The sequence below is a fragment of the Meriones unguiculatus genome, chromosome 2, assembly GCF_030254825.1.
Source record: "Meriones unguiculatus strain TT.TT164.6M chromosome 2, Bangor_MerUng_6.1, whole genome shotgun sequence".
Taxonomy (NCBI): Eukaryota; Metazoa; Chordata; class Mammalia; order Rodentia; family Muridae; genus Meriones; species Meriones unguiculatus.
In genome coordinates this window covers 30,678,966-30,706,522 of record NC_083350.1, presented here as the reverse complement: position 1 = coordinate 30,706,522, position 27,557 = coordinate 30,678,966, and the positions used below count along the sequence as shown (strand labels likewise).

At 40.7% G+C, this 27,557-nt stretch overlaps 1 protein-coding gene across 1 annotated transcript in view; it reads right to left on the bottom strand.

Moving 5' to 3' along the window:
- The window catches only part of Fbn2 (fibrillin 2), a 220,748-nt gene that overhangs the window by 180,041 nt on the left and 13,150 nt on the right, over positions 1-27,557 (bottom strand). Inside the window, exon 5 of the mRNA XM_021634127.2 lies at positions 22,910-23,005. Coding sequence (XP_021489802.1) covers positions 22,910-23,005 — 96 coding nt within the window. The remainder of the gene's footprint in view (positions 1-22,909; positions 23,006-27,557) is intronic.

The window sequence follows — 27,557 nt, the reverse complement described above, 5'->3', positions numbered from 1 at the left end:
GGAGGAGCAGTCCTGTTAGACCACAGAGGAAGGCTTTGCAGCCAGTCCTGAAGATACCTGATAAAACAGGATCAGATGAATGGGGAGGAGGTCCCCCACTATCAGTGGACTTGGAAAAGGGCACGGTGGAGATGAGGGAGGGAAGAGGGAGGGAGGGACTGGGAGGAAATGAGGTAGCGGGACACGGCTGGGATAACTGTCAAAAAAAAAATCTAAAAAAATAATTGACAATTTTCTTGATAGATTCCATCTACCAAAATTAAGTCAAGATCAGGTAGAAAGATTGAATATATCCCACAAGGAAATTGAAGCAGTCATCAGCAGTCTCCCCTTCAAAAAAAGCCCTGGGCCAGATGGTTTCAGTGCAAAATTCTACCAGACTTTCAAAGAAGTGCTAACTCCAATCCTCCTCAAACTATTCAAATAGAAACAGAAGGAACATTATCAAACATATTCTATGAAGCCACAGTCACCTTGATACTGAAACCACACAAAGACCCAACAAAAAAGAGAACTTCAGACTTATCTCTCTTATGAACATTGATGCAAAAATACTAAAGTCAGTATTCTTTTTTTTTTTAAGATTTTATTTATTTTTATTTTTATTTTTTTCAATGCAGTTTATTCAGGAACCTTGAACAATCCTCGGACCCCGGGGAAAGCCAGCCCACAGCTTAAATAGCCTCTGGGTAGCCAACCCAGGCGTGCCACGTGGGCAATGCAGATAGGTCCACATACATGGAAGCAAGCCAGATCCTCGGCCTTAGCCAAATGTGGAGTTGTTCGTGACAGAGAGCACTCACCATCGGGAAGGTGGAAGGCGGAAACCAGCTCCATCTTTAAGGCATAGCATTCCGCAGCTCTCTACAGTTCCCCCTTTTTGTTTTAGACGCATCAGGCAAGAGTAGAGGTCTGATCTCTGATATTAGAAATAAATTGGGACTTTGTACCGATGTTCATTTAGGTGTCATCCACCCAAAGAGCATCAGACCCGTCCGATACCTTTTTCTCAGAGGCGGGACCTGGGGCATCAACCCGCATGCAGGCTCCCTTTTGTTTATCATCCTGGTATCAGTGCAACTGAGCACTGAATCACTGAATCGGAACCTCCAGGGATCTGGCAGGGAAATGTATGTTTTGACCAAAATATCCAGGTTATTCCTAAGACTGAGAAAGGGTGATCACAATGTTTTAATTCCCCAACAACAATTTTACTGTTAAATTTTGATTAAAGCTTCTACTGTAATGTTCAGAACTTAATTCTTTTCCTTTTAAGATGAAAATGGTCTTGTTCAAAACTGGAATGTGCCTTGTGTGCTATTTCTAAATCAGATGAAAACATTCACGAACATGCAACTTTGTCCATATGGAAGGAGTTTGCATGCATTAAACTGTGACATTAAGTACGGTCATGGGAAACATCTGTAACCCACAGAAGAAGAGGCACCCATGGAATTGGGGTTCCTGGTTCTATTGGATGTACCTAATGCATTGCTATAATTATACTTGTAGATACCGGATATAAAATCGCAGTCATATCCTATGAGAGGTACCTATACTTGGTTTCCTGTATGACTTAAGATAGATTTCCAAGTCAAAAATTTCCTATGTGATGTCAAAGTCTTAGAAAACTCAGCAAATTGAAACCATATCACAGACTCTTCCCTTTCCCACAGTAAATATGAACAACAGCTCAACAGAGGTCAAAGCCAACAATCAAGACAAGATTATCACCAAAACCTAAAGAAGGAAACAATCACAGAACGGCATTGTAATGACAGCCCAGGAATGACACAGACAGGCTTTGCAAGCCTGCGGATGATACGGGGAGCGAGAGTAAGATCCTTAAAATCCTATGGAAGTTCACCAATTCTCCATGGAGAGCTGTATTTGACTTTAGTTTATAAACTAGAGAAAAATGTGTAGGAGTGGAGGCCCTGCTACCAATATAGCATCACACTGGAGGAGAAAGGAAAGCCCCTAAGGCCCCAGCCAGTGTGATCTCTACCAGATGGGAGGAAGGTATGAAAAAACGTACTGATCATCACCACATAGGGCCAATTATCTCCAGCATTAAACAAAAGAGAATAAATGAGGAATGTGAGTTTAATAAGAGGGGAGGGGATGGGCAGGAGACTGGGTGAAGCCCTTTACAACTACATGGGAAGAAGGGATAGACTCTGGAAAGTAAGGAATGGAGGAACTCAGAAATCCAGCAAGCAGAGTCTCCTCAAAGTGAGGATGGATCCAGGCACAATGCTTGAATCAGGGTGGGGCTGGCATGATTTGAAGAACGTCTTTGAAAAGACAAGATAGAGTGATCTGTTTACAGGGGATGTGACGGGAAGTACAGAGCTTAAATCCTTCCCTAAGGCTAGCAAAGTTCACCTTAGGTCTTCCTCTATCCCAGTGGGCTCAGATCACCTTGAATCTGAAACGCCTGGGCCTCCAACAAGAGCTACAGAATGGAAATAATGGGTAGGGAATGCCTAAAGGGAGAAAGAGAAAAATTATCACCTAATCACTGCAAATAAAAACTCTGGACAGAGCTGCCTGGTTTTGCAGGGAGAGGAATAAAGGAAAGGGCAGGAAGTATGTAGCATATTATAACTTTCATTATTTACTCTAAGGCAAAGAGTTGGCTAAGAAAACAAGACTATTTCATTATTGGGGAAGAAAAGTGTAACTAGGACCCCAAAACAAAAATCAACAGGAGTCCTTTGCACTACAGAAGTCTCTGTTAAGAACTATGTAAGACGATGAATTAAAGGTCTGAGAAAGGGCTCAGCAGTTAGGAGAAATTGCAGCTGATCTGCTGGGTTCGCTTACCAGCACTCACATGGTGTCTCATCTCATAAACATCCCTAACTCCTGTCCCAGGGGATCTGATGCCCTCTTCTAACCTCTGATGGAACCAGGCATGCACATGGCACACATACATACATGTAGGTAAAACACTCATACACATAGTAAAGTAAAAATAAAGAAAGAAAGGAAGGAAGGAAGGAAGGAAGGAAGGAAGGAAGGAAGGAAGGAAGGAAGGAAGATGTTTTAAAAAGACAATAAATCGAATAATAAAAGAGTGTCAACTAGGTGATAAATCTTAAAAGCAAAATGGAGGAGATCCAAGATGGCGGTGCCAGGAGGACACTGTGTCTGAGGAACAGGGCAGCAGTGTCAGCACAGCGAGCAAGAGACTGAACTCTGGGCCCTAAAACACCAGCGATTGTGATTCCCAGGTGAGAGGAACCCCCATGGTGTGGGAAGCAATCGAGTCCATTCTCAGGTCACACCACTAAAACCCAGAATTGTTCCCTGATCCTGGCAGGCACTTGGTTGCCAACACAGAGCCTCCTGATCACCTTCCCAGGCTGACTGTGGGCACCAAAACACCAGAGATTGGAATTTCCAGTAGCGAGTAAACCCCACAGGGAAGGAAGCAATTGGGATGGACCTCAAGGCACTCAGACAAACCCTGGAAAAGGTCCTGGGGACCAGCAGGATTATAGCCACCAGCCCAGACCAGGGTAATCAGACGCCAGCCCAGAGACCTGCTGTTGGTTGACTCTCCTTCACAGACAAAACTGTGGGCCCCAGGGCACCCGAGACTGGGTTTCTCTGTCAGGAGAAAATCTCACAGTGTAGGTAAACAGCAGGTTCGAGCTTAGAGGGCTCAGATGACCTTCCCCCCTCCACACACATGGAAAAGTTCTCAGGGAAAGTTCCCGGGTCCCTGCAGGCACCCAGTCACCAGCTTGGAGCCACCACTCACCTATGCCTGTGCATTCTACGTGCCACCCCAGACAGAACTGTGGACCCCAAAACACAACAGACTGGGTCTCCTTGTCAGGAGGAAACCTCACAGTGTGTGTGTGGGAAACATCTGGTTTCATCTCAGACACCCAACTCTGGAAAAGTTTCTGGGTCCCCACAGGCTCCAGGCTCTAGACTCCTGCTATATGCATGAAAGCTGTGCTCACTTGCCACTGGTTACAGCTTGGGTACTGGGGCACAGAACTCCAAAATCAGACCTACAGAAGCCTGGGATCCCTGAGATCAGCCCCCAGACACTGCTCCAAGGGGCAACCAGTTATCCCTAACTAAACTGATCAAACCACAGGACACCCAGGTTCTTCAAGAGGGCTGTGCCTAGAAAACACAGAAAAACAACAGCAGCAGCTCACTAAATTCAGAGCAAGAAACCCAGCAGCAGGGCAGCTGTCTCCAGGACTTCTCTATCTGACTAACAAAGAGCACAGTTACCACTTAGGTCAATATGCCTGAGGTGAGCTGTGGCAAGTCGTGAAAAAGACCGGCCATTCAGTGACCATACACAACAAGTGGAGAACTCCTCCTTCAGGAAAAATCATTTTCCTGACAAGGGGATTCTCCCCAAGGGGAGATCCCAAGGGGATTCCAGAAACTAACACCCAACACCTAAGATAGCCCAATGTGTAGAGGCCAGCTGAAAAGCTCAACCAACAAAAGACAGAGCAATATGGCATCTCCAGAACACAGTTATCCAGGGGCAAGCAGCCCTGGACACCCCAGCATAAATGATATTCAAGAAGATCACCTTACAGCTATGCTTATGAAGAGGATAATAGAGGAAACAAATAAAATGTGTAAAGAATTAGAGGAAGATAAAGTCAAACAAATTATGGCCATCCATAAAGAAATGGACGAAGATAAAGACAAACAGATTATGGCCATCTGTAAAGAAATAAGGGAGGATGCAGCCAAACAGTTTATGGCCTTCAGAGAGTAAATAATTAAATCGCTGAAAGAAATAAAAGAAACAGAGAAATGTTCAAACAAACAGCTTAAGGAAGTGAAGAAAAAACAGGAAAATACAGTCAGAAAGGTGGAGGAAATCAACAAAATGACTCAAGATCTGAAGATAAAATTGGAAAAATTAAAAAAATGGAGGAAATCATGAAGAGGAACAACTTAGGGAAGAAAATAGGAACTACAGAGGTAAGCATAACCAATAGATTACAAGAGATGGAAGAAAGAATCTCAGGTGTGGAAGATACAATGGAAGAAATCAATGTATCCATCAAAGAAGATATTAAATTTAAAAATTGCTGACACAGAAATCTAAGACAACATGAAAAGACAAAACCTAACAATAATAGGATTAGAGAAAAAAGAAGATTCCCTCCTCCAAGGCCAAGAAAATATTTTCAACAAAATCATAGAAGAAAATTTCCCCAACTTAAAGGAGAGGCCTATAAAAATACAAGAAGCCTACTGAACACCTAATAAATTAGACCAGAAAAAAAAAATACTCCTGCCACTTAATAATCAAAACAGTAAGTATACGGAACATAGAAAAAAATACTAAAAGCTGAAAGGGGAAAAGGCCAAGTAACATATAATGGCAAAGCCATCAGAATCACACCTGACTTGTCAACATAGATATGAAAGCCAGAAGGGTCTGAACTGATATCATGCAGGCCCTAAGAGAACACAGATGTCAGCCAGGCTACTATACCCAGCAAAACTCTCAGTCATCATAGAAGGAGAAAACAAGATATTTAATGACAAAACAAATTTCAACAATACCTACCCACAAATCCAACATTATAGAAGATACTAGAAGGAAAAATACAACCCAGGAAAGCTAACTACATTCAGGAAAACTCAGGAAATAAATAACCTCACATTAGCAAGAAGTACACACTACCACAATCAACATCAATATCAAAGGATCTAACAGCTACTGGTCATTAATCTCCCTCAATATCAATGGACTCAAATCTTCAATAAAAAGACACAGACTAACAGAATAGACACATAAACAAGATCCAAAAATCTGTTGCATACAAGAAACACACCTAAGTCACAAAGATAGACATTACCTCAAAGTAAAGAGCTGTAAGATTTTTTTTCCAAGGAAATGGAACCAAGAAGCAAGCAGGAGTAGCCATTCTAATATCTGATAAAATAGATTCTCAACCAAAATTAATCAAAAGAGATGGGGAAGATAATTTCATACTCATCAAAGGAAAATTCCACCAAGAAGACATCACAATTCTGAAGATCTATGCCCCAAATACAAGTGCACCCACATTTGTAAAAAAAAAAAAAAAAAAAAAAAAAAATTAATAAAACGGAAACCACACATAGATCCTCACACATTAACAGTGGGAAACTTCAACACCCCATTCTCAACAAAAGACAGGTCAACAAAACTGAAATTAAACAAAGAAACAATTACTCTGACAGAGGTCATGAATCAAATGGACCTAACAGACATTTACAGAACCTTACACCCAAACACAAAAGAATTTAACTTCCTCTCAGCACCTCATGGAACCTTCTCCAAAATAGACCATATTGTTGGTCACAAAGCAAGCCTCAGCAGATACAAGAATACTGAAATAATCCTTTGTATTCTATCTGACCACCTTGGACTAAAGCTGGACCTCAACAATAACAGAAATAGCAAAAAGCTGACACACACATGGAAACGTAACAACTTACTGCTCAATGACAGCTGGGTCAGGGAAGAAATAAAGAAATCAAAGACTTCCTAGAATTCAATGAAAATGAAGACACAACATACTCAAACATATGGGACACCATGAAAGCAGTGCTAAGAGGAAAATTCATAGCACTAAGTGGCTTCAAGAAGAAATTTGAAACATTTCATTCAAGCAACTTATAGGCTCACCTAAAAGCCCTGGGGGAGAGGGGGAAGAAGAAGCAGATGCACCCAAGAGGAGTAGACAGCTGGAAATAATCAAACTCAGGCTTGAAACCAACAAATTAGAAAAAAAGAAAACAGTTCAAAGAATCAATGAAACCAAGAGCTGGTTCTTTGAGAAAAATCAACAAGATAGACAAATCCTTGGCCAAATTAATGGAAAGGCAGAGAGACACCATCCAAATCAACAAAATCAGAAATGAAAAGGGGGACATAACAACAAACATTGAGGAAATTTAAACAACCATTAGGTCTTACTTCAAAAGCCTATGTGCCACAAAATTTGAAAATCTAAGTGAAATGGACAATTTTCTTGATCGATTCTACTTGCCAAAGCTGAATCAAGAGCAGGTAAATCAATTAAATAGTCCTAAATCCCCTAAGGAAATAGAAGCTGTCATAAAAAAAAAAAAAAAAAAAAAAGCCCAGGTCCAGATGGTTTCCACGCAGAATTCTACCAGACCTTCAAAGAAGAGCTAACACCAATACTCTTCAAACTGTTCCACAAAATAGCAAGAGAAGGAACATTGCCAAATTCATTCTATTAATCCACAGTTACCTTGATATCTAAACCTCACAAAGACCTCAGGAAAAAGAGAATTTCATGTCAATCTCTCTTATGAACATTGATGTGAAAATGTTCAATAAAATACTCCCAAAACAAATCCAAGAACACATCAAAGATATCATCCATTATGACCTACTAGGCTTCATCCCAGGGATGCAGGTGTGGTTCAATATATGAAAACCCATCAATGTAATCCAATGAAAGAAAAAGAAAGAACTGAAAGAAAAAGACCACATGATAATCTCCTTAGATGCTGAAAAAGTATTTGATAAAATCCAACATTCATTTATATTTAAAGTCCTGGAGAGATCAAGAATACAAGGCACTGGCCTAAACCTAGTAAAGGCAATATACAGCAAGCCTATAGCCAACAGCAAACTAAATGGAAAGAAAAGAAAAGCAATTTCATTGAAATCAGGAAAAAGGCAAGGCTGCCTACTCTCTCCATACCTCTTTAGCATAGTACTTGAAGTTCTTGCTAGAGTAATAATACAATTAAAAGAAATCAAGTGGATTCAGTTTAGAAAGAAAGAAGTCAAAGCATTACTATTTACAAATGATATGATGGTATACATGAGTGACAGCAAAATTTATGCCAGGGAACTCCTACAGCTGATAAACACCTTCATCCAAGTGGCTGGATACAAAAATCAACTCAAAAAAATTAGTAACCCTCCTGTATACAATATACAAAAGGGCTGAGAAAGAAATTATGGAAACAACACCCTTCACAATAGCCCCAAATAACATAAAGTACCTTGGTATGACTCTAACCAAGCAAGTCAAAGACTTGTATGAAAAAAAAAACTTTTGGTCCCCCCAAAAAAGAAATAGAAGAAGATATCAGAAGATGGAAAGCCCTCCCATGCTCATGGCTTGGCAGGATTAACAGTAAAAATGTCCATCTTACCAAAAGCAATCTACAGATTTAATGTAATTCCCACCAAATTACCAACACAATTCTTTACAGACCTTGTAAGAAAAAATTCTCAACTTCATATGGAATAACAATAAACCCAGAATCGTTAAAGCAATCTTCTACAATAAAATATCTTCTGAAGGTATCTCTATTCCTGATCTCAAGCTGTACTATAGAGCAACAGTGATAAAAACTGCATGGCTGTAGTTCCAAGATCCCTTTTCTGTCTGAAGAGAGTCATAGCGTGAGGGGCATCAATGGGCACAGACACCCAGTGAGGCATGCGAGTAACCAGGGCATACCTAAATTTACTAGCATTCCAGCATTGGGCAAAAAAGCAAGTATCATTACCACAATTACTTGGCTCTATCTGGCTAATAATGAATAAAAATGGGGGATATAGACAAACAGGTGTGGGCTTATAGGAAATATTATGAGAAGCCTTAACCCCTCGTTGGAACATCCTGCGTCAGTTCTAGAACTAGCAGTGGTGGTGTCCGAGGTCTGAGTAGGTTCAGGAGACCATTGCCCCCAGGGGCGAGACGTGCTCCATGCCAATTGACTAACTCCATGTTTTCCTCCAATTTTGAAAGTCATTTAAGGTTCTTAAATTATTTTTTCCCTTTTTCTTAAATTTTTCATCAATTACACTTTATTCATTCTGCATCCCCCCATAAGCCCCTCCCTCCCCTCCCAATCCCACCCTCCCTCCTCCCTCTGCTTGCATGCCACTCCCCAAGTCCACTAATAGGGGAGGTTCTCCTCTCCTTTCTGATCTTAGTCTATCAGTTCACATCAAAAGTGGCTGTATTGTCCTCTACTGTGGCCTGGTAAGGCTGCTCCCCCCCCAGAGGGAGGTGATCAAAGAGCAGGCCAATCAGATTATGTCAGAGGCAGTCCCTCTTCACATTACTATGTAACCCAATTGGACTCTGAACTGCCCTGGGCTATATCTGTGCAGGGGTTCTAGGTTATCTCCATGAATAGTCCTTGGTTGGAGTATGAGTCTCTGGGAAGTTCCCTATGTAAAATTTTCTTACTACCATGTCATTGACGGCTGTTGGAGCTACCACCAGGGCATTAGCCATGAGTCATACTGGGCAGACTGCTCAGACCCTGAATAATCATTTAGCCAATGTAGCTCATGCCTTAGTTGTACATAAAGGAATTAATGCTCAACTAAAAGGAAGCTTGATGGTGTTCAATCAGAGGATTGACCTCGTGCAGGAGCAAATTGATATCCTATGGCAAATCGCTCAACCTGGCTGTCAATGAAAGTATGCTGGACTTTGTGTCACTAGCATACAACATGAGAATTTTTCCTGTGCTGCAAATCTGTCTAAACAATTATCGAGCTATATTTTAGGTAATTGGACTGGAGAATTCGATACTACGATGGAGCAGCTGAGAGTGGCCATTGTCACAGTAAATTCTACCAGAGTGGACGCAGGACTAGCCACAGGATTATCAACATGGATTGCTGCAGCCATGAATCATCTGAAGGAATGGGCGGGCATGGGAGTGTTAGCAGGCCTTCTGGTGTTGGTCTCCTTGGTTTGCCTGTGGTATATATGCAAGATTAGAGTCTCACAACAGTGTGATGCAGCCATGATCATTCAGGCCTTTACAACCATTGAAGCAGGACATTCTCCCCAAGCATGGTTGGATACCATAAAAAGCTAAAATGATACGCTCAGGATGCGAGGCTAAGCACTGCACTCAGGGTCAGCCGCTTTGGACCCAGAGAAGAGCATGTCTGATTGCATGCGGGTTGATGCCCCAGGTCCCGCCTCTGAGAAAAAGGTATCAGACGGGTCTGATGCTCTTTGGGTGGATGACACCTAAATGAACATCTGTACAAAGTCCCAATTTATTTCTAATATCAGAGATCAGACCTCTACTCTTGCCTGATGCGTCTAAAACAAAAAGGGGGAACTGTAGAGAGCTGCGGAATGCTATGCCTTAAAGATGGAGCTGGTTTCCGCCTTCCACCTTCCCGATGGTGAGAACTCTCTGTCATGAACAATTCCACATTTGGCTAAGGCTGAGGATCTGGCTTGCTTCCATGTATGTGGACCTATCTGCATTGCCCCCGTGGCACGCCTGGGTTGGCTACCCAGAGGCTATTTAAGCTGTGGGCTGGCTTTCCCCGGGGTCCAAGGATTGTTCAATGTTCCTGAATAAACTGCATTGAAAAAAAAAAAAAAACTGCATGGCACTGGCATAGAATCAGAATGGTGGATCAATGGAATCAAATAGAAGACCCAGAAATAAACCCACACACTTATGCACACCTGACTTTTGACAAAGATGCCAAAACCATACAATGGCAAAAAGATAACATCTTCAACAAATGGTGCTGGACTAACTGGATGTCTACCTGTAGAAAAATGAAAATGGATCCATACTTATCACCCTGCACAAAACTAAAATCCAAGTGGATCAAAGACCTCAATATAAAAATGGACACACTAAACCTGTTAGAAGAAAAAGTGAGAAAGAGCCTTGAACTCGTTGGCACAGGAGACAACTTCCTAAAGAGAACACCAACAGCACAGACTCTAAGAACAACAATAAATAAATGTGACCTCATGAAACTGAAAAGCTTCTGTAAAGTAAAGGACACTGTCGTCAGAACAAAATGGCAGCCTACAGATTGGAAAAGGATCTTCACCAACCCTATATCTGACAGAGGGCTAATATCCAGAATATATAAAGAACTTAAGAAGTTAAACAGCCACAAGTCAAGTAATCCAATTAAAAAATGGGGTACAGAGGTAAACAGAGAATTCTCAATAGAGGAACATCGGATGGCAGAGAAACACTTAAAGAAATGCTCAACATCCTTAGTCATCAGGGAAACACAAATCAAAACGACGCTGAGATTTCACCTTAAACCCATCTGAATGGCTAAGAGCAACACATGCTGGAGAGGATGTGGAGAAAAAGGAACCCTACTCCATTGCTGATGGGAATCTAAATTTGTACAACCACTTTGATAATCAATCTAGGGCTTTCTCAGACAATTGGGAATAGTGCTACCTCAAGACCCAGGTATATCACTCATTGGCATATATCCAAAAGATGCTCAAGTACACAAGGACATTTGTTCAACCATGTCTGTAGCAGTGTTATTTGTAATAGGCAGAAGCTTGCAACAACCCAGATGTCCCTCGGTTGAGGAATGGACACAGAAAATGTGGTACATTTACACAATGGAATACTACTCAGCAATTAAAAATGAGGAAATCATAAAATTTGCAGGCAAATAGTGGGATCAAGAAAAGATCATCCTGAATGAGGTATCCCAGAAGCAGAAACACACACATGGTATATACTCACTTATATGTGGATATTAAATATATAGGATAATCATACTAAAATCTGTACACCTAAAGTAGCTAAACAAGAAGGAGGACCCTGGGTAAGATGCTCAATCTTCACTCAGAAAGGCAAGTGAGACGGACATCGGAAGAAGGAGAAAACAGGGAACAGGACAGGAGTCTATCACAGAGGGCCTCTGAAAGACTACCCTGCAAGGTATCAAAACATATGCTGAGATTCATACCCAATCTTTAGACAGAGTGCAGGGAATCATATGAAAGAAGGGGGAGATAAAAAGACCTAGAAGGAACAGGAGCTCAACAAGGAGAGCAACAGAACCAAAGAAATCTGGGCCCAGGGGTCTTTTCTGAGACTGATACTCCAAATAAGGACCATGCATGGAGAAAAATTTAAAAATATTAATGAACACCATCATCCAATTTCTAAAAAGGTGAGGCTATTGAGAAAATCTTCCTAACAGCCTGAGAGGGAAAGTGACACATTTTTATACAGAGGAGTGAGGTGAGCACGCTGCTGCCAGCGAGGTTCTGATTGGAGAGAGTTCAGGTGAGAAGATGGTAGAATGGCATACTTGTGGCTTAACCATCTGAGTAAGTAACGTTTGCTTTTCATTCTTGAATCTTTGAAAGAAGAATTTGGCAGCTGCAGGGTTCTATTAACACCAAAGATCAGGCAGTCCCTGGTCTGGACTGCTGCCAGCAGTCATGTTAATGTCTGAGGCCTGCGCATAACTGGCCCCACTGGTCACCTGGGCATTGTGGGAGAGTTGGCCCTGGGCACATGAATGTAGGAGAGCTATCCCTGACTCTTGTCTGCTGGACCATGGTGAGGTCAATGGAGAGAAGCCCTCCTCCCCTCCCTAGTCCGTTCACATCTATGCCAGGCAGGAGAGCTGGCGCCTGCATCACGAGTGGGAGAACTGGCCATGTCCCTCAAGGCTGCAACCCTCAGGACAGCTGGCTCTGCCCCTCGCCAGGCAGCATGGTAGAGTTAGCCCGGGTTGGAGGGGTTGCTAGTGAGCCAGCCCCAGGGCATGAGAGCTGGTGGGATGATTGGCTCAGAAACCTCTCAGGCCCAGATCCGAGGCTTTGAAGTGGCCCACCCTAACATCTACCCCATTGATGAACTGCTGGAGTACACTAATGTGTCGCTCCCACAAATCCAAAACTACAGGATCTCCATGAGACAAGGCAGCAACAGGATATTTGGGAGGAAACCCAGTAAGGTTCCCATATTGAGAACAGCAGAAGCCAGAGGTCTCCTACCAGGCCAATGAGTCATTGTAATGAATATTTGAAAGAAAAGAAGTGTGGACAAAAGGCTATACTTTGTGACACACTGTAACATATTTCAGCTTCCACAAAGAGAAGAGAGAGGTTGCAAGTGTGGAGGGCAGATATGGGGTGGGGGGAGGGGAGATGAGTGGGATTGGACAGAATAATGGGAAATTCACAAAGAACCAACAAAATGTTTAAAAAAATTAGATGCCATGTGTTCTCAGTTCTTTTCTATTTGGAACTTTCGTAATCACATAAATAATTCTGAATTTAGATAATGGATATTTGATTCCTTCAGTATTTACCTTTCAGAGTAAGCAGCCAGGACCAGAATAAAATTTATTCTATGTTTAATTACTCCTCTTTATTTCTTAATACATTGTACCTTAAATACTTTCTTGAGTGTTAAAAATTGATACCTCTGAAACTGATTTTAGGTCTTAGACTGGGGAAAGAGCATATCCCCAGATGCGTGCTTGAGATAACATTCACTTTGATGCCCTTGAGTTGTTTCTTCTCCAGCTTTCTGGAGACTACTCCCCTCAAGGCCTCATCATTCACAGAGAGGGGGAATAGTGTGATCCTGTGTGTACCACCCAGCTCTTTATTTACGTGCGACTCTACCCTAGTGTTTTTCCCTGAGAATTCCACCCATCATGGTCTCCTGGAATCTCAGCTGCCTTACCTCATCTTAAGGAATCTATGAGGCAGGTGTCTTTCTAATTGTTAAGCAGCATGGAAAACTCTAGCAGCTAACTGGGAGAGTCAGATAATTTATCCTGTTCACTTTTCCTTCCCTCACTGATAGCTGTGTCTTGTTGCAGAGTGTGTTAATTGCTTTTATTTATTTTTTAATTCCTTATGATGAAATATGGAGGGAAATCAACTTAGAAAAAGAAAGTTTATTTTGACTCTAGGATTCAATTAGTGGTCATTTTATTTCATTGTTTCTGGGTTTGAACTAAAGCAAAACCTCAGGGTAGAGAGATGAGCAAGGCTGCTCATCTCCTGACAGCTAGGAAGCAGACAGAGAGCCCCTCCTCCAAAGCCATAAAGGTCCTAGATCCAACCACGGATTCACCTGATGAAAGTTGAAGACCTCGTAATCCTATTTCACTCATACAAGGCCTACCTATTGAACACTGCTACACTAGGGACCAAGAAGTCAAGAGGTCATGAGGGACATTTACAACCCAAACTATAAAACTTGGTGTCCAATATATTTTCAAAATCTTTGTCTCAAACATTTTACTTTTTCCTGTCTTTTCAGCCAGGAGAGTCAATATGTACTCCATTTCTTTAGTCTAAATGCAAATAAAAATCTCAAAGCTTATTTTAAGGTGATGAATTTTGAACATTTGGGGCCATGCACAAAAACAAATTTTGATACATGAGTTCAGAGGTATCTGAAATTTATTTTCAAAAAATAAATTCATTGATGCCAGATGGCAAATTAATTAAATGCCCTTTTATTCACTTCAGTTGCACATGCTGTTATCCTTACACATTCTGACTGGTAGGAGACTGCATGTGGGGTTCATCTGAAGGTGTGATTAAGCACACATGTTCTGAACTTATGACTCCCATGTTCAAATCCTCCCCTGAAACCCCCTTTTTTGTACCCTTTTTTTAGCTTGGTGGGTTTGAGTAAATTACTTCGTTTCATTGTGGGCCACTATTTTATGTAAGAAAAACTTAAAAGCGCTATCTTTGGGCCTGGGGAAATGACACAGTGGGTAGAATGATTGCTACCTGAGAATAAAGACCTGGGTTCAGATTCACACCACCCAGATAAAAGCCAGATGTCGTGGTACATGTATGTCATCCCACTGCTAGAGCGGTAGCAAATGGATCCAGCCAGTCTAGCCAATAGGTTAGCTCCATGTCTGGTGGGAGACCCCATCTCAAAGTCTAAGGTGGAAGAATGATTAAGGAAGACACCCAGTGTCGACCTGAGGCTTCCACATGCTGCAGTCAAAGGTGAGCACACCCCCAGTCCTCCCTACAATTAAATTTTTTAATTGAATTAAAATAAAGGGCGTTTATTTGTGTGTGTTATTACAGCAATTAAATACTTTAAAGCATCTGTCACAGCAGATGTTCATTAGGTATTATTTCTCATTATTACACATTTTTCTACTTAATATTTATGCTAACAGTCTAATTTAGGCACACATATACCATTATTTTAGTGAATATATTATTTAAACTCAATATTCAATTGCTACAGTCTAACTGATATATGTGAATTCTCTGAAGTCTTCATGGTGCGCTCTCTCTCTCTCTCTCTCTCTCTCTCTCTCTCTTCCTAGGCTACATTCTATCTTGTCACCCCAGGTTGACCTTTGTCAACTACTTTCAAGTCCCTAAGTCACTCAAAGCACCTCCCCAGTGGAGACTCAATAAAGAACAGCCCTTTGACTCTGGCTTCCTAAACACTGTGCATTAAGATTCAAGGTTTTTACTTCCAACCTCGTCCTTTCTTTCACTGACTGTGTCATGGACACATTAACCCTCCAAGAACACTCAAGGACCTTTACGATGCATGTCTTGTTTAGTTCCTTCTGTTTGCAATCCTACAGGCTCATGGCACAGCTACCCTATGGTTTCAGTTGCAGTGCATGATGGGAAGCCCAAGGAGAATAAAAGCAAATGGAGAGGGAAATGCTCACAGTTAAGTGAGTGCACACACACAACAGGGATAAACACAGTTACTCTACAGAAGGAGGTAAGTGGCAGATAAAATGAAAGAGGTGTGTGTGGAATTGCAGTAGATAAGCAAGAAGTGGAGAAGGGGTGGCTTTGCAGGTTAGTGAGCTCCTGAATTGTCCAAAAATTCCCTTTGTAAAAATCTAAGAACCGTATTCTGTGTACAAAGAACAAATAGAACCTGAAGGGGTCAAATAAAGAAAAATCACTAACAGTAATTCTGATGTTTGAGGTAAAAAAAAATATATATATATATATATATATATTTATATATATATATATATATATATATAATATATAAAATATATATATATATATTTATTTATATATATAAAAAATATATATATATATATATATATATATATGTCAAAACAAGACATACAGGGTCTGATGTTAACTGTGTAACAAGCAAGGGAGTGAAAATGCTACACAGTTTCCATCCAACCTTGTATGACACAACAAAGATGAAACTGGTGTCACTAAAAATTCATGTACCCTGAACCAGGGAAGGGCGTGAGAGCCAAGAATCCTAAAGCCTTCTCCTTCCCACCCACGCCTGTGAAGACCATCTTTTCTAAGCGTGCATATCCCTGACTCGGCTTCATGATATTTATAGCTAGCACCTTTTCTGTGCCAAAGAGGAGCTAGAAAATTTCTTAATTAAATCTCCTTTCATGAAGATGAGCACCTCCAAAAAGTTCCCATTTATTCCAGGTCCTTCCTGTTATTAAAAGCAGCAGTAAACTTTACCTCTATAGCTTCACATTGGTTTGCCCATTCTAGATTCAAGTTTGAAAAAGTAACCATTGCATCACTCTTTTTGATGATCCAGGGAGTCATTAAAACTATCAATAAATTTTAAAGACATCATCTGTGTGATGGCAGGCATTACATTATTGTCATTTATTTCTCATAGACACTTCCTCCAGGTGTAGAAGCAGGTGTCTGAGAAGGCAAAACGCCACAAAAGGGAAACACTAACCTCTGAATTTATACTGTAACTAATATTCCTTAAATGTATAAATAATAGTGAATGCCTGCCATGTGGTGGGCACACTGATTACGTTTTACTGCTTTTAATCCTTCCAGTAACTCTATGAGGAAATCACAAGGCTACATCCATTCCTGGAAACAGCTATTATTTGTTTAAGATCTTTGTGTAAAAATTGTATATAACACTCACCCATCTGTACACAGATTAATTTAATTCCTTTCAACAAATTCCTACATAGCAATTTTTTATTACAATTAAGTTTTATGAATTTACATTTAGTATGGCAGCTTTGTGTAGTTTCCAGACCTGTTAACTTAATGCCATCTGATCTGATTTTGGAATGGGAAAATATCTTATTTTGCAGATGTAAACAAAGAGGCTTAAGTTGAGAACACAGAAGTGGGGGTTAGGGCCTTTTCCAGATAAACCTATTCAGGAACTGATTCTCTCCTAACCCCACATCTTCCCTTGACACACACAAGGATCACATCCTTGCCTACTGTTGCTTCTTATTTCATTTATTCTCTTCCTTTGTTTCTGCCCCTTAGGAGTCAGCTCTACCCCCTACCTCCTGCCTTGTCTTCTGAATAGCATTCAAGATAAAGATGTCATCTGAGCCAATGCCAAAACATAAAGTTCTCACAGATCTTCTGGCATTTCTCTGATGCCCATTTAAGGCTAAGTTTAACTTAGAGGGTGCAAGGTTATAAAATGCTCTTCTTAATAGCCTTGCTAGAGCAGAAATGTGTGTGTGTATGTGTGTGTGGGGGGGGGTGTACACGCATGCATGCACTGGCAAGACATGGGTGCTCACCAACTTAGAAGCATGTGTGGGTTTAACATTTATGCTAGGTAATAGCTATCTCTTCATTGCAGTTTCCATTCTAGTAAGTCTTCAATGTGAAAGAAAAGGGGAATGCACTTCTGGGGGGAAAACTAGCTTAGTACACTACAGTAATTATAACTGATTATGAAGCTTAAATAGTATTAGCGTAAGTCTGAGCCATAATATCATTTGTACTATTAATATAGGCAATAGTCCAATGGCATTTTGCTAGGTGGAAAATTACATGTCCTGTCTTCATTCTACATTTGCATTACTGGCAAGGACACTGATCTATTTCCCCACAGTTGAGAAGCATCTCTGAGCTCATTACTTCTTTCCATTCCTATTATGGTATCTACCACGGACACTGTATCTTTGTGTTTAAAGAGGATTTCCAGTCCTTAAATACAATTAGATTCTCATGAATGAGGAACACACTATTTCTTCATAACTAGATTTCCAAGTATTCAATGTTTGATAAGTCCTTAACAAATATTTGAGCAAGTAAATATTAAATAACTTAAATAAAAGTAGTTTAGTAGTAGTTATATATTCTAACAGTCAAAAAGATGAAAAAAATGCCAAAAGCAGGAGAAAAAGTTTAGACACTTATAAGATTTTAGAATAAGAGAGGATTTTCCAAACAAACTGACTAAAGATTAAACCACAAAGAGCTTTTCCATGGAAGTGAGCAGAAGGCGGCAGAATCTCGTTGTTTTCAAACACCAGCACCAGCACCTCCTCCTTGTTATCCTTAGAGGAAGTGTTCTAAGAATATAGCCCAAGATATATTACAGAGCTGTATCCAAAACAAAACAAAGGATAAATAAACCCAGAAATGGTCTTAAATGTCAAAAGACAGAAGGCAATCTGTTTACACATCTATGACAGAGGGGCTGAGGCTGGGGTCTTCAGTTGGATTGCAACGTATGTGCTCTGATTTTCAATATCACAGGGCTACGGGTCTTACCCAGGCAGAGATTCCCTGTCTGTGAGATTGAGGGAAGGCTTTACAAAGAGCAGAGACCTGGTGTAGACAGTGCAGATTCATCCCCGTATGCAGTGCATCCGTCACAGCCCATGGCGGGTACTTGACAATGCCAAAGGAGAAGGGCAGCATAAGAGTGATTCAAATTACAAAGGGGCAGATTCTAGTAAGAATGGCAAAATCGCGCTCTTTGAAAATATTTTATGTGCAATAGGAATGAGAGACTCAAATTATTTAGTAACTAAATTGTAATTAACCCTGAGCCTAGGAATTATTAATAACCTCAATTTCCCCTTTTATCTTGTATTGTTTTCTAAATTGTCTTATATTATACACAGACGTCTGTTAGTTAAAAAAGTATGATAAAGTATAATTTAAATAAAATGTACAGCATAGATGGTTCTTGAAAGCATCAAATCTTCTGCCTGAGGATGTCTGTGGGATACTGGTTTGTTTCTTCTGCCATACATTTCTGTATTTCTGCACGTATTATACATTCTCTGTGTTTCTAAAATACTATCGAAACCCATGTGCATTCATTATAATAAATTCCAAGTCTGGGAACTCAATACAGATTAACAAGTGTATGAATTATCTACAACGTGTGTTTTGTCTGTGTAATGCCCAGAATTCAGAGAAACTCTAAAGTGCCTCTCCTCCTGCTTTTGAGAACATAAACAAGGTCTAAGCGGTTTAGTGACTATCACAATTACCTCGACATACCAACAATTCAAACCTTTCTAATGAGACTTGAGGTCACAACCACGTCTACTGTGGTGGTGACTAGGATGGATCTGTTGGAGAAGGTGATGATGTCACATTCACGCTGAATCAGAAAATATGAAAATGTGTGTGCGCGTGTGTACTTTAAATGTCCAGGTTAGGTAGGAGAGAAACTGTAGCATTCAACCAATCGGGACAGTGACAATGGAGGTGCTGCAGGTGGACATGACTGAGAGCCCTGTGGCTACCAGGCATCAAGAAACACCAGAAGACTCTGCCTCAGCATCCCTTTTGGACCATGAGTTTGTATATCAGCCTCTACAGCTGTATGACTTTACGAGAGCTAGCCAAACCTGGATCTGATTCTCTATTACTTTCCTTAAGGGCACGGAAGTTTTGCTATTACAACCAGTACCACTGGCAACACCATCTCACAATCCCACATCCTTGCAAATGCACACTTTGAAAGATTTTTTTTTCTTGAAAACATTGATATATTCAAAAAGTAATCATCTAGTCCCTTATTTTAAAAAGCACTTTCTTCTGGTAGTTCTGGGAAGATTTAAATTATAAAGACACTGTCACTGGGTATTAGGATAGTTGAAGTTTTATAGAATTAAATGCTTTTCTAAGAAAAATGTATTTTACACGACAAAAATAATCTGTAGTCACAGGCTGTGTGTAACTAAGAGGGTGTGACATATATTTTTACCAGACGTTCTTCAGGGAAGCTTCAAGGAAAATTCAATCATTAAATAAGTGTTTGTTGAAGTCAAAGAAATTTTAAAAAGGGATTCTGGGCAGACCACATCGGATTCAAATAATCATTTTAGTGTGTCTAAACATCCTCTAGGTGGACTCACTTATTTCCTTTCTGTCTCCTTGAAATTTCTGTTGATAATAAGGTAGTTTTAGAAGAAAATTGAGGCCTGCTTTGTAATGCTGATTTCTGTTTCTGTACCCCCCCCGCCCCCGTAGATGCATAGGACGTACAATATTTTTTTCATCTATTTGGTGAAAGAAGCAAAAATAATTGAATACTTTTATGTGCTTTGGACACAGCTGAGCTCTCTGCATTTTACAGTCAGCATGTGGCCACGAGGCCTCCCCCTCTTTTTCTGCTATCTATAAAAGGTCATTGTGTGTATCATAAAGACAAGAGACTACAGAGTTTCAGCTTACAGCTCCAAGACTCAAGGTAAATAGCTTAATCATGCCAGTCATTAGCTACCCCGAGTCTCTGCCTGAGTCCAGAGAGCAGTCTGTCAGAACCCAAATAGCTGGAATAGCAGTCCTGGTCAATGGACCCCTGAGCCCAGGAGGTCAGTTTAAAGGAAATTCTGTGTATTCCACATTAAGGAGGGGAAATGTCCTCGACTTTGTAAAGCTCTTTTGTATAAATACGTAATAAAGAACACTATTCTAAAATCAGTAATTGAGTAAGAACATGAATTATAACTATAAACAGGCAAATTAGCCTATTTACCAAACATAACTGGGTCAGTCCTCTTGTATATAGTAGTTACAACAGTTTTAAAGAGAGAATATGAACTGTAATTTTATAAAAAACTATTATGCAGTTAAGTAAAACTTAACTGAAAAATGTGTCCTTGAAATGTTAGAAGTTCATGGCTGCAATTTAGGAGTGGAAATTGCTAACTGCTTCTTTGAAAGAAATGAAGCTTTTGTGTGCATCCATTACTGAACAGCAATAATTAAAAACACTCTTAAACAAGCCTTTAAAAGTATCCTTAAGGTCAACTCATTAACTGATTAATTTTATAATTTCTCCTGAAAAAAAATGCTACTGTAGATGTGAAATGTATATAACTCTACTAGAGTCTACGGTGAATAAGTAATCGGTGGAGAACAGGGCTGTAATGCTTGGAAGCCTGGGCTGAAAGGACGCAATCAACTCTGTGCCAGTTAGAAACTGACTTTGAAAGCTGCTTTGAGATGAAAGAGATGTGGCGTTTACATGAACAATAGCAAACAATGAGCATTCTTTCTACCAGTCATGACTGTGTTGGCAATTTCACATTTACTATCTTCCATTTTATGGTCTTTAAAATCACTTCGTTTAGCAAATCAGCATTATCCCATTCCAACAATTCATGCTAACATTTCACAATTCATTTTCCTTACCCCAGTAGGAACATCTGGTAAAAGCTTTAGAATTCGTCTTAGAATAATGATAAACTCTGTCATCTGTGGAATGTACTTTAGTCCCAGAAAATCTCAATTATATTAGGAAGAGCATAAATATCTCAGTGTTCATACACACAGACATATATTAAAAGTTGGCACGTATCAAACTTCTCATACTTCACTTCAAATACTATTCAAATTTCCCAATTTATTCTCAAGACTTACCCTGAATACCAAGATGAAATTTTTGTGAGGATAGTGAATACCAGTTTTAAAGTACAAGGCATCTTCACAATTTAAAGGTTCTTTGCATAGCATAATAGCTTTATTTCATTGACATTAAGGCCACACACTTTAGTTTTCCAGGAGAGTGCAATGTCACTTTAGCGGCCACTACAGCTCAGGGAAAGATGTATATAACAACACGATAATTACTTTCAATCCACACTGAGGTGTACTCTCATGGCCCAGAGTTTAGCAGCCACTTATCACCTTTTATAAGGTTTAACTTCTTTGGAGGGTCATGGTGGCAACACTGCTTTCATTCTACATGACCAAGTTGCCAGTGCATCAGTGCTGGCTGTTCTCAGCAGCTGAGGACAAACAGCTTTAGCTGCTCCTGAAACCATCATAAGCTCATTTGATATTGGCTTTAATGACTCTTTAAGGAGACCCAGTGGTCAGACCCAGGAGAATCAGTGCAGAATTCTTTTCTAGTTGTCTTCCCTGGAGGAAGTTCTGTTGGGTTTGCATACCCAACCTACCCAACCTTTTTTTTTTTTTTTTTTTTTTTTTTTTTTTGCATGGGGAGGCTTACCCCCTACCATGCTGCAGGAATGGGTACTGAATCCAGAGCCAACATAGTAACCCTATCCTTTATCATGGACTATTGTGCAGAACCCAAGCTTAATCCCACCAGCATGACATTTCTCTGAAGATTAGAGCTGACCAAGAAACAGCTAAAGGAGAAGCTTCTCTCTACAGATGGAGCAAGGATGGATGTTGCCTCAGGAATGATGTCAGTCCTTGTACCATCACAAAATAAATGAACAACCACGAAACACTCCAACACCCTCCAGAGTAAGACCAAACAAGAGCTCACAGGAGTGCAGGACCAAGAGAAGTGGAGCAAGCAGTCAAAAGCCTTGATCACATTTGATATGGACTTGTGCTATGGAATGTAGTGTATTTCCTTATTATTATAAGGGGCACTTGTATCAGATTTTGTGGGGTTCAGCCAGGGACATATTGCTGCTATTATTATTATTATTATTATTATTATTATTATTATTATTATTATTTTAAAGCAGAGAGAGTACTCCCAATAGTGTCTAGAAAATATTTGAGCCTAAGAGTCTGCCATGAGTCATCTTGCAGCTACGGCTTCCGAACCGGCCTCTCAGACTCAGGTCATTATAATGAAAATCAATGATATGCTTTCTGCCCCACTCTTACCGTCAAGCTACTGGCACATGAAAAAAAAATATATGTATATACATGTATATATATATGTATATATTTGTATATATATTTATATATACACACACACACATATATATATATACATATATGCATATATATGTGTGCATATATATATTTCATTAGACTAATTCCCATTGGATAGCAAAAACATGCATACTTCATTATAACATTATAGAATAAACCTTGAAAACGTTTCCCGATCTCTTCTTCCTTCTTACCTCTTTCACACTGTGGCCCCGTGAATCCATAAACACAAGCACAACGGTTGGGGCCGATGCAACGCCCACCATTCTGGCATCCATTTTCACATACCGCTGCACATATAAAAAAAAAAATCAAGAAACATCTCATTAAACAGCAAATTTAACCTGAGCATGGCAAGATCCTGTATTGATGCTACCAAGAAAACATAACCTCATATCCAGTGGCTTCTCTAAGAAATCACAAGCAAGTGCATTTGCTTGCTCAGATGGCGATGCTCTGACACACAGATCTTATCATTAAGCAAACACTGTAAGTTTCTTTTTAATCAGATTCATGATGATTGGATTGGTCTGGTGCTCTCAGAGTCACCTGTTCTTCTGGGACATAAGGGGCAAAATACATTCGCGTGCCCTTCAAGTGATGTACATATCAAATGTAAGAAGCTCAGTCGGTACAGGAGTAGGCTGAAGGTGCAGCCCCCTGGCGCCTTCCTCACTCATCACCATTGTCCAGAGTGCACAGGGTGATGGCTGCTCTCCCAATCATAGCAAGAGGACATGCACTGCGGAAGAAAATGTTTTCTTCGTCTGAAAGCATCACTGTGTCAGTGACCTCAGGGTTACTTGTCACAGCCACGTTCATCAAAGTCATGATACTAAGTACTTCCTTAAGAGTCATGACTTCTCTTTCTTCACTCATCACACATTATGTTCTAAGTAGCACTCTGACACACCATTGCCTTGAAAAATGAGGCAGGCAAAAAGTTGGATAAATAAATAGGAAGGACAGGAAAAGGAGAGAGAAGGCCATGAGGGTTCTGGGACAGATGTCAGAGATCAGACCTCTACTCTTGCCTGATGCGTCTAAAACAAAAAGGGGGAACTGTAGAGAGCTGCGGAATGCTATGCCTTAAAGATGGAGCTGGTTTCCCGCCTTCCACCTTCCCGATGGTGAGTGCTCTCTGTCACGAACAATTCCACATTTGGCTAAGGCTGAGGATCTGGCTTGCTTCCATGTATGTGGACCTATCTGCATTGCTCACGTGGCACGCTGGGGTTGGCTACCCAGAGGCTATTTAAGCTGTGGGCTGGCTTTCTCCAGGGTTAGATGATTGTTCAAAGGTTCCTGAATAAACTGCATTGAAAAAAAAAAAAAAAGAAATGTCAAAGAGAACAAAAACTTCCCACAGATCTCTAAGGAGCATGCAATTCTTGGAATCAGTCGCCAGGATTTGAAGGCTCAATTGTAAACAATTACTAGATTTGGATCTAGGATTTCCCAACTGTCCAACACATAGTTTGCAGAAGGATAACTCTAATTGAATATGATTAATGAAAATGCAAAGAATCTTCTTTAAAATTATCAAGTGGAAGGAAATTTGAATGAAAGCCGCTTTCCCAGACATAGCCTCTTGTTACTGTACCAGCTGGGGCTGGGGAGATGGCTGGGAATGTACTTGCTGAGCCGGAATGAGGGCCTGAGTTTGGGCTTTAGCATCCACACAAAAAGTTTAGCGCTCCCCTACAATCCTAACACCATGGAGGTGAAGAAAAGCAGATTCCCGGAGCTCCCTGGCCATCCAGCCTAGCTAAATGGTAGCTCCAGTTTCTGTGAGACACGATCCCTCAAATTAAAACGAACTACTGAGAAAGGTACCTGACCATCTTGGCCCTCCAGGCACAACATTCCCACAAGATCACAAAGACAAATGGGGAGAATAGGGGCCCTGAGTGGGACCTATAAGCAGGAGACTGGCTTCTCAATTCTCCAAACCCAGACGGGAGGACAGTGCTAAAGAAGGTTCACCTTCTCCTGCAGAGATGAGCCATTTACAGTGTAACCTTAGCCTAACCTGTGTGGGTTAGGCTAACATGTCCCTACTTCTTCACAGTGTGTTTTGAAGTTCAGAAAGTAGGATTATCATTCATAAATATATTTATGAGGACATATGACATACGTTGACACCAATTTTAAAATGAGCTAGCAAATAATCCTTATATTTCCCATTTCAAATTTCTAACACTGTGAATATTGATAAGGGTCCTGTGAACAGAAAGTCTGGGACCTACTGCACTGCCAGCCATTTGCTCCTGTGCCTATCAATCACATAGAGGAACAGTTACCTGGGCTTAAGATCATCCCTCCAAGTACTGTGGTTACTGATACAACCCTGCCCTGTGCCAGCCTTCCCAGCACCTTGTCTGCTACTTTTCCAGGCATATAGGTGACTCCTGTCCTCCTTCCAGTGTTCCAACTCCCCTGGTTCTCAGCATGCTTGCTCCCAACCTGTAGTATTGTGAGGATTAAGTAAACCCCCATGAAAGGCCAAAGGCATAGTATAACCTTTTTACAATCTTGGGATGACTTTTTTGTTTTGAGAGAGGGTCTTACTTTGTAGTCTTGGCTAGCCTCAGACAGAGATCTGCCTCCCTCTACTCCCAAGTTCTCAGATTAAGAGCATGAACACCACACATGGCATCTTTTCTATACTCTTAATTACCATTTTTTGTTTGTTTTTTTGGACCATGGAACACATGCATGACATAGGAATATCGATTTCCAACATCCAAAGGTTATACTGAAGAGCAACAACAAAAGAGAGGCAGAAACTGCAAATGGAGTACGAACACTCAAAACTTAGAAGAGGACAATTTTCTTCTTTTGAGTGATGTATGATTATTGTAAATTAATATTTCTATAATAAAAATTAATGGAAATATTACCCTATAGTTTAAAAACTGCTTAAAAGACACTTGCATCCATCTAAATTTCTATGCTGTAAGAAAAATTAGCCACCCAGTAATGCTTGTGTTTAGCATGTGAGCAAAGGGAAGAACAGGGAGGAGAGTGCAGAAATTTCTCTGCACTTCTCAAGCAGAAGCTGCTGTCTAATCTGCCAGCCTCAGCCACAACAGAACAGTGCTTAGGTCCCTGTTCATCAGCCTGAAAGACATGGCATGCTCAATTATTGGAGGAGCTTGGATACTTAAAGAACACGTCATGTCAGACATGTCCTGAGCAGGTACTCTGTGCTAGGTCACAAGACAGGCTCATATTCTCATGAGACAGACTACTGTACCACTCCACAGAGAACAAGTGCTTAGGCCCAAGTTGAGTTTGAAATTGTGGCTATGACTTCTTCACAGGCATCTCAGATAAAAAAAATAATGCTCCCAACCGTGTTAAGATGTTTAAAAGGGGAAATAGATAAACAGCCCTGACGTGGAACAACATGAAACTGTGCTGTGAGTTATCCTCCGTGGTATTGGACCTGCCTGTTCTCGTCCCATCATCTGTCCACTCTTTGTCATCCAACTTTCATAGCCCCCCCCTTGTCTATTATCGAAATGGTGAGGTCACCCAGGGATATAATATCAAGTCTATTCTTTTGTCTATAACATTCTAATAATTGCCTATACCTATGATTGAAATATTCTAACTAAAATTCTAATCCATATGCATCCCAATTGAGGTCTTTGTGTTGAGGTCCTAAGGACCTGTCTTAAGGACCTCTGTCCTTAGATCTGTTTATACAGGCAAATCTACGTGGCAGTCCAACAGATCTCAGCACCTAACACAACTATTGATCTCCATAAGCCTCTGCCCATCCATCCCCCTGTTAGCGGATCCCACATAAGGAAGTGGTATTATCACTCAGTCAGGCTCCACTGATAGTCCCTGATCTGTCATTTCTGACCTTTTCTTTGTCTTTTCAACCCCTCACACCTGGTCTACAAATTACTTCCAAAACACAAGTGTGGCTTGTGTTCTTACCAGTGCTTTAGCTGCCATGGTGGATTGTGTCTATCAGCTCTTCTCTGCTTCCTTCTCATCCCCCTCACCAGCAGGCTCACAGTGGCAACCAAGGTGACTTTGTAAACAATGTTAATCAGGTTACATCACTTCATGTACTGGCTGGATTTATGTCAACTTGACACAAGCTACAGTTATCTTAGAGGAGGTAGTTTCAGTTGACAAAAATGCCTCCATAAAATCCAACTATGGGGAATTTCTTTTTAAACTAGTGATTGATGGGGGAGGGACCAGTCCTTTGTGGGTGGTGTCATCCCTAGGCTGGTGTTCCAGGCTGTCCTGGGTTCTACAAGAAAGCAGGCTGAGCAAACCATGTAGAGTAAGACAGTAAACAGCATCCCTCCATGGCCTCTGCATCAGCTCCTGCCTCCAGGTTCCCGCCCCACTTGAGTTCCTGTCCTGACTTCCTGCAATGATGAACTGTGATTGGAAGCTTAAGACAAATAAACCCTTTCCTCCCCAAGTTGGTCATGGTGCTTCATTGCAGCAACAGTAATCCTAACTACAGCACTTGACTATTCAAAATTCATTGTGTTCCCATAATTCTTGGGAGATTGTTCATGTTTCTTCCCTTGGCCTATAAGGCCAAACTTTCCTCTCCAGACCTGTCACCTGTCACTGTCCTTTGTCTCTGTATTACTCCAGCCACAGAGGTTCTGTTACTGTTTTCACAGTCGGCAGAGTCTATTTTATGTCATAGCACCTTTGAACTTGCTTTTCCTTGTGTCCAGAACATTTCCCCCACAGGATCGAAAATAGATGCTATGACCTGTGTGCAGATGTGCATTCCCATTCCTTTACTCTGATTTCTTCTCATTCTAGATCTGCTAATGACCTAAATTTGCATTG